Consider the following 12,447-nt stretch of genomic DNA (forward strand, 5'->3'; position numbering starts at 1 on the left):
TTTCTGTGTAACGAGGGCTGTTGACTTATTATATAAAGCCTTTATTATGTTGAGGTGTGTTCTCTGTATACCTAATTTCTTTAGCATTTTAATCATGAAGGAATGTTAAATTTTATCAAATGCCTTTTCCGCACCTAGTGGTTAAATATTTCTACCTTTTTCTGTTGATGTGGTGTATATCATGTTTATTGATTTGCATATGTTGAACTATCCTTGCATCCTGGGATGAATCTTACTCGATCATGGTGAATAAATTTGGGATGAATCTTACTCGATCATGGTTAATAATTTTTTTAATGTGGTGTTGGAGTTGTTTTGTTAGTATTTTGTTGAGGATTTTTGCACATATGTTCATCAAAGGTATTGGTCTGTTGTTTTCTTTTTTATTGCGTTCTTGAATGCTTGTGATAACAGTGTAATGCTGGATTCATAGAATATATTTGGAAGAATTCTTTCCTCTTCAATTTTTTGGAATAATTTAAGAATAATTGGTATCAGTTCTTCTTTAAATGTTTGGTAGAACACAGCTATGAAGCTCTGGTCCTGGGCAATTGTTTGACTCTTAAACATTTCTGTGTCTTATTTTCTTGGTAATGAGTATGTATCTTTTTTCAAAAAATCGAAATTATTTTACTATAGATAAACAAATAGCTAAAAATAAATTAGATATATCAATTAAAATGCCCAAAACAAATCTCACAGCAATAAATTACTATGAAATAATTACTAATCTCATGAAGAAAGAAGGTAATGAAGAAGAAGAAGAGGAGGGAAAAGGAGTAAGAAAGGAAACAAAGGGAGGGGAAAAGAAGGATGCAAGGAAGTTGAGAGGAGAAAGGACGTCTCCCTGTCATGTAAGACAGTGCAGGCTAGGAAAGGGCCTGCTTGGAAGTGCAGCCCCACATGGGTCCTGTGCTCTTCCCATAGCAGGCCTTGCTGCTATGGGCCTTGTGCCTGCACAGGCCCTGTCTGACTCTCACCTGACTCTCTCTGCAGTGTTCCGTTAGCTGTGGGATTGGACTCCAGAGAAGGAAGCAGGTATGTCAGTGGCTGACTGCCAAAGGCCGGCGCGTCCTGCTCAGTGAGGTGGTGTGCAGGGACCTCCCAGCGCTCCCTCTCATCAGACCCTGCCAGATGCCCGCGTGCGGTGGTAAGTATGCAGTGACCATCTCCACTGAGACGTGCCCATTCTGGGTGTTCCTTCCTGCCAGCTTCATTTTCTGTATATCAGCGAATTTCTAATCTGTGAGCAAAGCAGTTGGGGCAGAACTCAGATGTTTTGTGCCATGGATGATAGAATGTGCAAGACCGAGGTACGGTTCTCAGAAAAGGCAGTTTGGGGAAATATCTGCCCACTTAACAAATGCATCTTTGAGGCTCCCTGGCCTGGATTTATATTGTCTACTTCACCATGGCTTCTCCCACCTAGAATTCATGATCATGCCTTGCATATATTAAGCTGCAATTCTGGTTTACTTTCTAATAAAGTATTTGTATTTGGATGATTAAAAGCAGGAGAGCTATTTTTTAGTATTAAAGTATTTTTATTCAGGATAATTGAAAACCAACATGCAATAAAAACATGAAATATGTTTGGTTTGAAACAGCAGTTTGGAGACCTCTCCAATTAATTGTAAATACTAAGCTGAATAGAAAGAGTTAATATCATGGCTTCCCTCTGTTCAAAGCTAATTACACATAGCTTTCACCTGTATTCTCAGTGTCCATGAGATGATACATATGTACACATGCATGTACATGTTTCATGTAAAGGGATCACAAAGAATGAATTCAGAGTTGCTGCAGAAGTGATTGGAATCAGGCAGCAGAGAGGTGGTGGGGAGGCAGGACCAGGGATGCTGAGAATAATGGTTCCAGGGTGATTTTCCTGCTTTGCGTTTACACTGTCTTTGTTCATCAGTAAGATAATTTCAGAATCATCTGTAAAACAGTACTCAGTACCTCAAGTACCTCCTGAACAGTTGTTATTTTAATACTGCTCGAGAGGCATGTGTTGACTGACAATTTTCCTGGAGGAACTCACAAAACAAAATAATAAAAACATTAAGGCAAACTAAAATGCAGTCATGTTTATCAAGCACTTGCTATGAAGAGTTCCTGACGTGCATTTTCTCATAGAGCCCCCCCCCAACAATGCTACAAGACAGACATCCCCACTTGGAGACAAAGAATCCAAGGCTTAAGCTTGAGAATGGCCAGTTGGACTGCTTGGCCTATTTGACCACAGGCCCATCTAATTCCTGAGCCCTCACTCTTAACTGTTTCTCTTTGCTGATTCATGGACAGCATCAACATTTTTTCCTGGGAGTCCTTTCAGAAAAATTTTCAGAATTTTGAGATTCCAGAAGCTTGAGATTCCAAGTTTTTAAATCTCCTGGAATTTAAGAATGTCTGTGGCAAATGGCACACAGTCATGCTTTGTTCGATCTACTTATCTGACTTTTATTAATTGTGGATGGTTGCATGGCATTGTGAACAGACTGTGACCCACCTTAGACAGTGAAATTAAAGTCATACTGGCAGCTTCCTCTAAAACAACAGAATAGCATGTGGGAATGCATCATAGCTATTAGGGCATGCAATGTGGTACAGGATGAAATTATAAATTATGGCTCAGTATGGAACAGAATCAAATTACACATTTTATTTTTTACTCTTTTTTTTATTAATTTTCTTGGTACATTTTAGGCATACAATATAATGACATTCATCATTGGAAATTTGTGCCTTTATGTAATCTATCTTGATTCTTGTTTTTTTTCTATTCCCCTGCCCTCCCTTCAACCCCTTCACTCCTCCCTATTTACAAGACTTTGTTTCCATTTTTTCATTTTCTCATATTAATTCCATTCCCTTCTTTCCTTTTCCCTACCCCACTTTCCCTTCCCCTTTGCCCCTCTTCTTCCTATTTCAAATTATCTATTATAGCTTTTAGTCCTTATTTACACTTTCAGTTTCTCATGCGAGAGAAACTATTCAGTGTTTACATGTGTGTCCTATTTATTTCACTTAAAGAGTATCGCCTCAGTGTGCATCCATTTAGCTATAAATGTCTCTAATTTCTCATTCTTTATGGCTGAGTAGTACTCCATTTTATTAAAAAACCAGTCTCTAGTTAATGAGCAATTGGGTTGTTTCCATGTTTTGCCTATGACAAACTGCTGCTATGAATGTGGGTGCACATGTATCTCTGTGGTATGATTCTTTTCATTCTTTTGGGAAGATACCCAGCAGGGGAATAGCTGGGCCAGTTGGGACCTCTAATACTAGCTCTTTGATGTATCTCCATCCTGATTTCCACAGTGGTTGCACCAGTCTACCAGCAGTGCAGCAGTGCAGTTTTTTCCCACAAGCCCCACCAGCATTTGTTATTGGTTGACTTCATGATAGCAGCTTTTCTTCTGCAGTAGGTGGAATCTCAGTGTTTTCATTTGCATCTCTCGAATGAGCAGCGATGTTGAACATTTTTTCATGTTATTATTTGCTATTTCTACTTCTTTGTCTGGGAAATGTCTATTCATTTCAGATGCCTGTTTATGGATTGGGTCTCTAAATTTGGCAGGTCTGATTTTTTAAAGTTCTGTATATATTCTAGATAATAGACCTTTGCTAAGGAATAGGTGGTGAAAAATTTTCCCACAAGTTGTCTTTTCACACTGTTGGTGGTTTCTCTTCCTGTGCAGAATCTTTTTACAAGGTAGCTATCCCACTTGTACATTGTGTTAGTTCATGTGCATCTGAGGTTTTGTTCATGAAATCTTTTCCTACACCAATGTCTTCAAGAGTTCTGCCTAACCTCTCTTACAGCCAGTTCAGTGTTTCTGTTTCAATATTTAGATCTTTGATCTGTTTCAATTCTAATTTAGTGCATGGTGAGATTCATAGGTCTAGTTTTAATCTTTGGCAAGTCAAAAACCAGTTTTTCTAGCACCATTTATTTATTTATTTATTTATTTTTGTATTCACCTAAATAGTCAGGGAACTTTCACCTATTTTATTTAGGTTTCCATATTTTTCAACCCAACCAGAAACTAAATACAATTAGAAACCAGTAAGCACTAGTTTTACTCCAAAGGAGCAGAATCACTCAGATTTACTCCTGTAGAAGTATGCAGCCCTTAAGCAAAGATTTTCTTCATTTAAAAGAACAAAACAAAAACTATGCAGTAGTCACTCCTTATGTTCATTGCACAAAATGAGTCGTGCTTTTAAACTTTGACACTGGCTATTTTTATGATTTAACTTTTAAATAACTTTTTCTATATCAAAAACCCACAACTTTTTCTTCAGAATGGTGTAACTAGAATTTCAGATCAATTCACATGAATTATTTTATAATTAAAATATCTTCTAACACCAAAACACAAAACAAAAACCCAAAATTCCTCTACCTATTGTGGTTTCTGCAGTTATGAATATATTTGTTTACAGCTGCTTTAGCTTCTTCAGATTCCTTATCCTCTTTAATGTTTATAAATGCACCCACTCAGCAGAATACTATTTATAACAGCAACTTGGGGGAAGAGATCTTGGGGGAAAAAACATATTTATGTACCAAGAAAACAAACATAGCCCAGTAAAATATGAGGCAAGAATGCCTACAATGAGATGCTTTTGTCATCTATCTAGCACCATTTATTAAAGAGGCTACCTTTCCTCCAGTGAGAGTGTTTGGCTTCTTTGTCGAAGACGAGGTGGCTGAGTGTGTCTGGAGTTGTTTCTGTATCTTCTAATCTATTCCACTGGTTTTTGGGTGTGTTTGTTTGCCAGTACCATGCTGTTTTTATCACAGTAGCTTTGTAGTATAGTTTCAAGTTAGGGGTTGTAATACCTGCTATGTTGTCTTCTTGTTCACAATGAATTTTTGGACTATTTTCTCAAGGTCCATGAAGTATGCTGCTGGAATTTTAATTGCAATTTCAATGAATCTATAAAGCACTTTTTGAAGAATGGCCATTTTCACTACGTTGGTTTTTCTTTCCAAAGAGCAAGGATTTCTTTCCATTTTCTGATATCCTCTTGGATCTGTTTTTTCAGAGTGTTATACTTTTCAGAGTAGAAGTCTTTGATTTATTCTGTTAGGTTGATTCCTAGATATTTCAATTTTTTTTGGATGCTATTGTGAAGGGAATTGTTTGCTCCATTTTCTGTCAGTGAGTCTGTTTTTTGTGTACATGAAAGCTATTGATTTTTGTGTGTTGAGCTTGTTTCCAGCAACTTTACTGAATTTGGTTATTAAGTCTAGAAGACTTTTGGTGGAGTTTGGGGCCTTCTATATAGAGTATCATGTCATCAGCAAATAATGACAGTTTGACTTCTTTCTTTCCTATCTTTCTTCATTTTATTTCTTTCTCTTGTCTAATTGTTATGGCACATGATTCCAAAACTATATTGAACACAAGTGGTGATAGTGGATATCCCTGTCTTGTTCTTGGTTTCAGTGTGAAAGATTTCGGTTTTAGACCATTTAGTATGATATTGGCTGTTGGTTTTTCATAGATGGCTTTTAATAAAATTGAGGTAAAGACCATCTATTCCAGTTTTTTGTAGGATTTTTATCATGAATGTGTGTTGGATTTTGTCTAATGCTTTTTAATGGAACTCGGGACCTTGTTCTTGCAAGGCAGGTGGTGGAAACACTGAGCTAAGTCCCTGGCCCTTTTTGTAGGGTTCTTATGATGAATGTGTGTTGGATTTTGTCAAATGCCTTTTCTGCATCTATTGAGATGATTGTATGTTTTTTCTCCTTGGCTCTGTTAATATAGTGTATTATATTTATTGACTTGTGTATGTTTAACCATCGTTGCATCCCTGGCATGAATCCCACTTGATCAGGGTGTATGATCTTCTCGATGATCTTCTGCATTCTATTGAAATATCTTATTAAGGACTTTTGCATCTATGTTCATTAGTGAGATTGGCCTATAGTTCTCTTTTTCAGTTGTGTCTTTTTCTGCTTTGGGGATCAAAGTGATTCTTGCTTCCTGGAATAAATTTGGGAATACTGCTTCCCTTTCAATTTCATTGAAGACTTTAATCAGTAGTGGCAATAGTTCCTTCTCTAAATGTCTTCTAGAATTCTTCATTGAAGCCATCAGTGTCGGGGCTTTTCTTAGCTGGTAAATTTTTAATTACATTTTCAATTTTGTTGAATTGACATTGGGTTGTTTAGAATTTTTAGGTCTTCTTCGTTCAACTTGGGTAATTCATACATATCTAGAAATCTGTCATTAACTTCTATGTTTTCCATCTTATTGAAGTATAGTTTCTTGAAGTAGGTATTCATGATCTTCTGTATTTTTTTCTAGGTCTATTGTAATTTCACCCTATTCATTCCTAATTGCATGGATTTGGGCCTTTTCTTTCCTTTTTTTGATAAGTTTGGCTAAGAGTTTGTCAATTTTGTTTATTTTTTTGAGGAACCAACTCTTTGCTTCATTGATTTTTATATGGTTTTTTGCTTTCCATTGCATTGATTTCTGCTCCAATCTTTATAATTTCCTCCCTCATATGCACTTTGGGTTAGTCCTGCTCCTCTTTTTCTAAAAGCTTGAGTTTCAGCATCAGGTTGTTTAATTGAGCTCGCTCTGTTTTCCTAATATGAATGTTCACTGGTATAAATTTCCCTTGTAAGACGGCTCTCATTGCATCCCATGTATTCCAATATGTTCTATTGATGTTGTCATTTAATTGTAGAAACTGTCTGATTTCTTCTTTAATGTCTTCTGTGACCCATTGGTTATTCACAATTGTGTGATTCAGTTTCCACCTGTTTATAAAATTCTTGCAGTTTCTTTTGCTGTTAATCTCAAACTTCATTATACTATGATCTGATAATATACAGGAGATCACTTCAATTCCTTTATACTTACTTAAACATGTTCTATGGGTGAGTGTGTTGTCTATTTTGGCAAATGACCCATGTACAGCTAAAGAGAATGTGCATTCTGATTTTGTAGGTGGAACACTGTAAACATCTGTTAAGTTCATTTGTTCAGGAGTTTGATTGAGTTCTATTCTTTTGTTGTTTATTTTCTGTCTAATTGATCATTTGTGACAGTAGGGTATTGAGGTCCCCCATTACTATTGTATTAGTGCTTATTTGATTTTTTATGCCCATTAATATTTGTTTTATATAATTGGGTGCCCTAGTATTTGATACATGTGTATTTATGAGGTAATCTCTTCTTCTTGGATTGTTCCCTTTACAAGGATGGAGTGTCCTTCTTTGTCTCTCTTAATCACTGTTGGTTTGAAATCTACATGATTTGCAAATAGGATATCTATTCCTGCTCTTTTTCAGCTTCCATGGAGGTTCGTGTTGCATGGAGTATTGTTTTCCACCCTTTAACTTTCAGTCTTTGAGTTTCTTTTTGAATTGTGTGTTTCTTGTGTGCAGCATATTGTTGTACCTTGCTTCTTGACCCATTATGCCAGTCTATTTTTTTTGATTGGTGAATTGAGACCATTAACATTGATGGTTATAACTGATAAGTATTGACTTATCCTTGTCATGACTTTCTTTTTGTTTGATTCTTCCCCTTTGCATTTTATTTCTTGTCATGCCTGATGGATTCATTCTGCTGCACTTCCTGGAGTTGTGATCCTCATTGGCTTTACCTAGGATACTGTATAAAAATTTTTGGAGTGTTAATTTGGTATTCATGAAGTTCCTCAGGTGATCTTTGTGTCATGAAAGTATCTAATTTTCTCCATCCATTTTGAAAGATAGTTTTGCAGGGTACATCAGTCCGAGTTAGAGGTTGTTTTCCTTTAGGACTTAAAATATGTCACTCCAAGATCTTCTTGCCTTGAGGGTTTGTGTTGACAAGCCTGCTGTGATTCTGATGGGCTTTTCTTTGTATGTGATTTGTTTTTTTCTCTACTTGCTTGTAGAATTTTGTTCTTCTGTTGAGTTTCTGGAACCTTAACTATTATATGCCTAGGTGTAGATGTTTTTCATCATGGCTAGTTGGAATTCTATATGTTTCACTTATTTGTATGTAAAGTTCTTATTTGTATGTAAAGTACTGGTGGGAAGTTTTCCACCAGTACTTCTGTAAACAGGTTTTTTTTATGTTGTTTGTGTTCTCCTGTGTTTCTTTATTAATTTTGGTCAGACTTATGTTATTCTTCTTTGCATCATCTAGCAGCTGCTGGATTGATTTCTCATGGTCCCTTACTATTTTTAGGAAATTTTTATTTTCCTGGTCACTAGTTTCAATCCTGTTTTCTATATCTGAAATTTTCTCCTCATATTGGCTCATTCTGCTGTGTAAACTTTCAATGAAGTTTTAAATCTGGAAGTCTGTTTGCATCTGTTTTATGGATTCCATTTGTTTCCTATGTTGGGATTCCATCATTTTCCTTGGCTCCTCTTTTTTTTTTTTTTAATCTGTGTCTGCTATAGGTTTATTAATCATGTCTTGCACTATGGGCACAAACTCTGTTGTTATCTGAGAAATTATTTCTGGTTTCATCTTTCCCAAAACATCTTTCCTTGCCAGTTCATGGAGTCCCTGTGGTTGAATATCAGATTGTTCATCTTGTTACCCTTTGGATTTGCCTTAGTTAATCTGGAAATATGATTTTGAGACTTGTTTTTCTGTCTTCTCATTTCAACAGATGCAGCCTGCTGTGTCTTTACTGTGACAACTTTTTGCTCACACAGTGGTCTTCAATTCTCAGCAAGCCATGGAGTGGCCTTTTCTCTGATTTTCACCACTGTACCAATTCCTGGGTTCATAACGATGGCCTTCTGGATCCCTGAGCTGACCTGTTGTCTGGGTGGGCTTCTGGCTGGGACCTGTGCACACTTAGGATGATATCTAGGTGTGCCTTTGGCTAGTGGCCCTATGTACCTGTGGTCTAGGAGTGCCTTTGGCTAGGGACTGTGCACCTCAGTTCCCATTGTCTGAGTAGAATTCTGGCTAGGGTCTCTGTGCACTTAATGATGGTACTGGGGTGGGCCTCTGGCTAATGCTTGTGCTCCTGTGCAGCTCTTTTCCAGGCAGAGCTATGGCTTGGGCCTGTGTGCCCAGGCAGCTAGGGTCAGGGCAGGGCCCTAGCTAGACCTGCCTGTAGCTGTGCCTCTCTGGTCCACACCACTGCTTGCTAGGATTGGCAGGCACTTACTGATGCTATTGAGGAGGGCCTCTAGCTGATGCTCGTGTGCCTGTGCAGCTCTTTTCTGGGTGGGCCTTTGCCTTGGGCCTATGTGCTCAAGCCACTGGGGTCAAGGCAAGGCTTTGGCCAGATCTGCCTACAACCATGCTGCTCTTGTCCACACTGCTGCTCATTGGGATCTGCATGCACTTACTGATCCTAATTACAGGTTTTAAAGAAAAAAGTCATATTTTTTTCTCTACCCCACCCTGTTCCTTAGCCTGCCAAATATGTAGGTCATGAATGCAAATGAGACACAAGAATGCATTCTCTCAGGGGCAGCCAAGTCACCTCATGCTGCCCTCTTCTGGACTGCAGACTGACTAGGACAATACCACCATCTGGTGGCCCTTGTGTGGCTGGACTGATTCTCCCGCTGCACCATGGGGCAACCCAGCCTCCAGGCCCTGCTGTCCTAGATCATTTCTCCCTAATCTTGATCCTGTAGAACTCAGATGACCTCCTCAGATGTCCAAGTCACCACATGCAAACTTGCAGGTCCTCTATGTTCCCTTCTGGCTCAGCCTTTCTCTGCAGCCCTTGGCAACCTCCAAGGCTACCAATATCCTAACACTGAAACCCTGTCTCCCAACTCATCAATCCTACTGACCCAGCACAGCACCATGGCATGGAGACACCTCAGATGTCCTTGTCACAAGCACAGAGAACTAGGCCTGACTCTGGTCTTGGGTTCTATCTTTTATCCTAGAAACCTGTCCTCCCCACTAGCATTTTCTGGTCCCTATGTAACCCAGCTCCATTGCTGGTCTTTATCACCTTCTATCACCTGCTGCCTTCGTCCCTGCTGACTTGTAACCTGGTTTTACTTTTCAAGTGATTTTGTTTCTTGTTTTTGATTGCTTTGCCCAAGCTACTTGGATTTGGTAAAGGAAAGAATGCCACCATACTGATGACACATGTTATGCTGATTGTCTGAATTTAGTCAGGCAATACTATGTTGTTTCCTGTTTCCTAAGATTCCCTAGAAATTCACCATAGCAGCTACTTTCTAAGTATTGCATTTTCCTGTTTTCTGTTGAGTGAATTTGTCTTCTACTCCACTAGGAATTGCGAGGTTTCAGTGGTGTTATGTCCTTCTAGCTTTCCTTTCTTCAAATCTCTCTCCTCGCCAGACTGGAACAAACCTCACCCCTCCATTCTAAGAGGTTTCAGTGGTGTTATGTCCTAGCTTTCCTTTCTTCAAATCTCTCTCCTCGCCAGACTGGAACAAACCTCACCCCTCCATTCTGAAGAGGGTCTGAAGGCATGATAAACCAAGCCCCATTGTACTGCAACCTTCATTCCCTTACAAAGCACCACTTCTAGAAAGTGTGTCCTAATCAGCGAGGTGGATTTCCATCTCCCTCCTATCCTCTTTGAGAAGTGATCTTTCCTGCTTTTGATTTGGCCTTTGGGTCCAAGTCAGGTGGCAAAATGTGCTTCCCCTGGAGGCCAGAAGCATGCTTTTCAGTCCATCTACACCCTGCTTCTTCTACCCAGATATTCCCTGAGTAGCCTATCCCATGCTTGACCTTGTGCTGGAATTCTGTCCTCTATCTTATCTAGCAACTGACATTCTCATTCTAAAGGACACCTTGCCTTCCCCAATAAGCCTTCTCAGTTGTATTTTATCTGAAAGGTCCTCTGACATCACGGGTGAACTAGGTCTTCCAGTACCTTGTCATGAGACATTGAGAAAGTGATTTAATCCCTCTGACTTTCAGTCTCTTCTTGCATAAGATGAAAATAGTAATTGCACCTACCTCCCAGGATTGTTATAAGAATCATGAATTAATACCTATGGCCAGGTACATAGTAAAGTCTTGGGAATATTAGTATTTTAATGTCATCACCACCTTCCTCGGATTCCTGGTATAGCTTTTAAAATGAGATAAAATGTAATAGAGAAACTTGTATAGTATTTTCTAGCCCATTATGAAATAAGCTTGTTTTGAATAGGTACACTGTACTTCTGAATGTTCTGTTTTCTTTTATTTTCTATATAAACCCCAAAATTCCTATCTGAAAGAACTGAACCCTTTCCAAATGTGTCCGATGTGGCATTCCTCAAATTGCTATTGGAATTCCAATGATCTCAATTTCCAATCAGGCACTTGAAGCAAAAAGTGTAACAGAAATATAGTGTTTGGTTTTACGGTTTTAAAATTATAATATCTGGTTTTAAAAGAACCCTTGAGTTTTAGTGAAGAATTCTTATTTTTCCCAGAAGTGCTGAGATCAGGATGGTTAGGGAGGAGGAGGCACCCAGGCCATCATTATGAGATTGAAATATCAGGAAAAGTATGCCTCACAGCATCCTAAGGCTCCCTTCCACCCACTCTCTCCTTCCCAGCCCTGTTGCTGCCCAGGCCAGTCAGTCCACAGTCCTTCCCAGCCTCACACCTATGGTATGCCTTGGACTTCACAGTAGAATCTGGCCTCCCCTACCCCTGCTTTTCCATGAAGCTTGTTGGTTCTGCTTATTTCTGGTCATGTTCATCTCTACCTGTCATCCCCCAGCTCTTAGAAACGAAGCCAGGCACAGCCCCTCACCAGCACCTTTCTTGGACTTGCACTGCCTCCTGCAGCATCCAAGGGTGTCCGTGTTTCTTTTTCTTTTACTCACTCAGTTGCTCACTTATTCATTTACCAAAGGGCTGCAGCAGGAAAAAAATTCACAATAGAGTTTTGTAAAGCATAAACGTGTATTCATCAGGCCCATGGGGGGAAAAATACAGGGAAATTTTGGGAAAAGAGCAGCTCAGGCGGAAGTAGGGGGCCAAATGAAGTGGTAGGTTTGGGGAACTTAGGCTATTCCATAGCAGTAGAATGTAGGTCCAAAATGGGGTATAACAAAAGAGGCTTGACAAATTAACCACAGAGCACCTTGAGCTCCATGATGAGTTTAGATTTCATCCAAGAAGAGAAAGACTCGGCTAGTTCATTTTCTGTGACAGCCAAACAGGCATGAGATCAATACAGGCAAGGAGTTTAGAGGAGGAAATGTGCAGCATGGAGGTGAGAGACCTTTTGAGAAGCAGGAGGATGAAGTCTGACAGTGACTCAGATTGTGATCCAAGTTCTTTGATGCCCAAGTAGAATCGAGGGCCAAAGGACAGGGGCTGTGGTGTGTTTCTAAATGTTTATCAATCAGATCTGGGAGTGGGATGGTTATAGGGGAGAGGCAGCTCAAGTTTGCCGAAGTCTGCTGGTTCCCATAGTGTGAGTATTGCCACTATCTCTGGTTCCTGTCTGGCACTG

General features: G+C 39.2%; 1 protein-coding gene across 1 annotated transcript in view; it reads left to right on the top strand.

Annotated features, from left to right (window-relative positions):
- Adamtsl3 (ADAMTS like 3) overlaps positions 1–12,447 on the top strand; it is a 353,079-nt gene that overhangs the window by 284,429 nt on the left and 56,203 nt on the right. Inside the window, exon 19 of the mRNA XM_010621186.3 lies at positions 997–1,150. Coding sequence (XP_010619488.1) covers positions 997–1,150 — 154 coding nt within the window. The remainder of the gene's footprint in view (positions 1–996; positions 1,151–12,447) is intronic.

This window comes from Fukomys damarensis, unplaced genomic scaffold (assembly GCF_012274545.1).
Source record: "Fukomys damarensis isolate Sample0158 unplaced genomic scaffold, DMR_v1.0_HiC HiC_scaffold_7, whole genome shotgun sequence".
NCBI classification, from domain to species: Eukaryota; Metazoa; Chordata; class Mammalia; order Rodentia; family Bathyergidae; genus Fukomys; species Fukomys damarensis.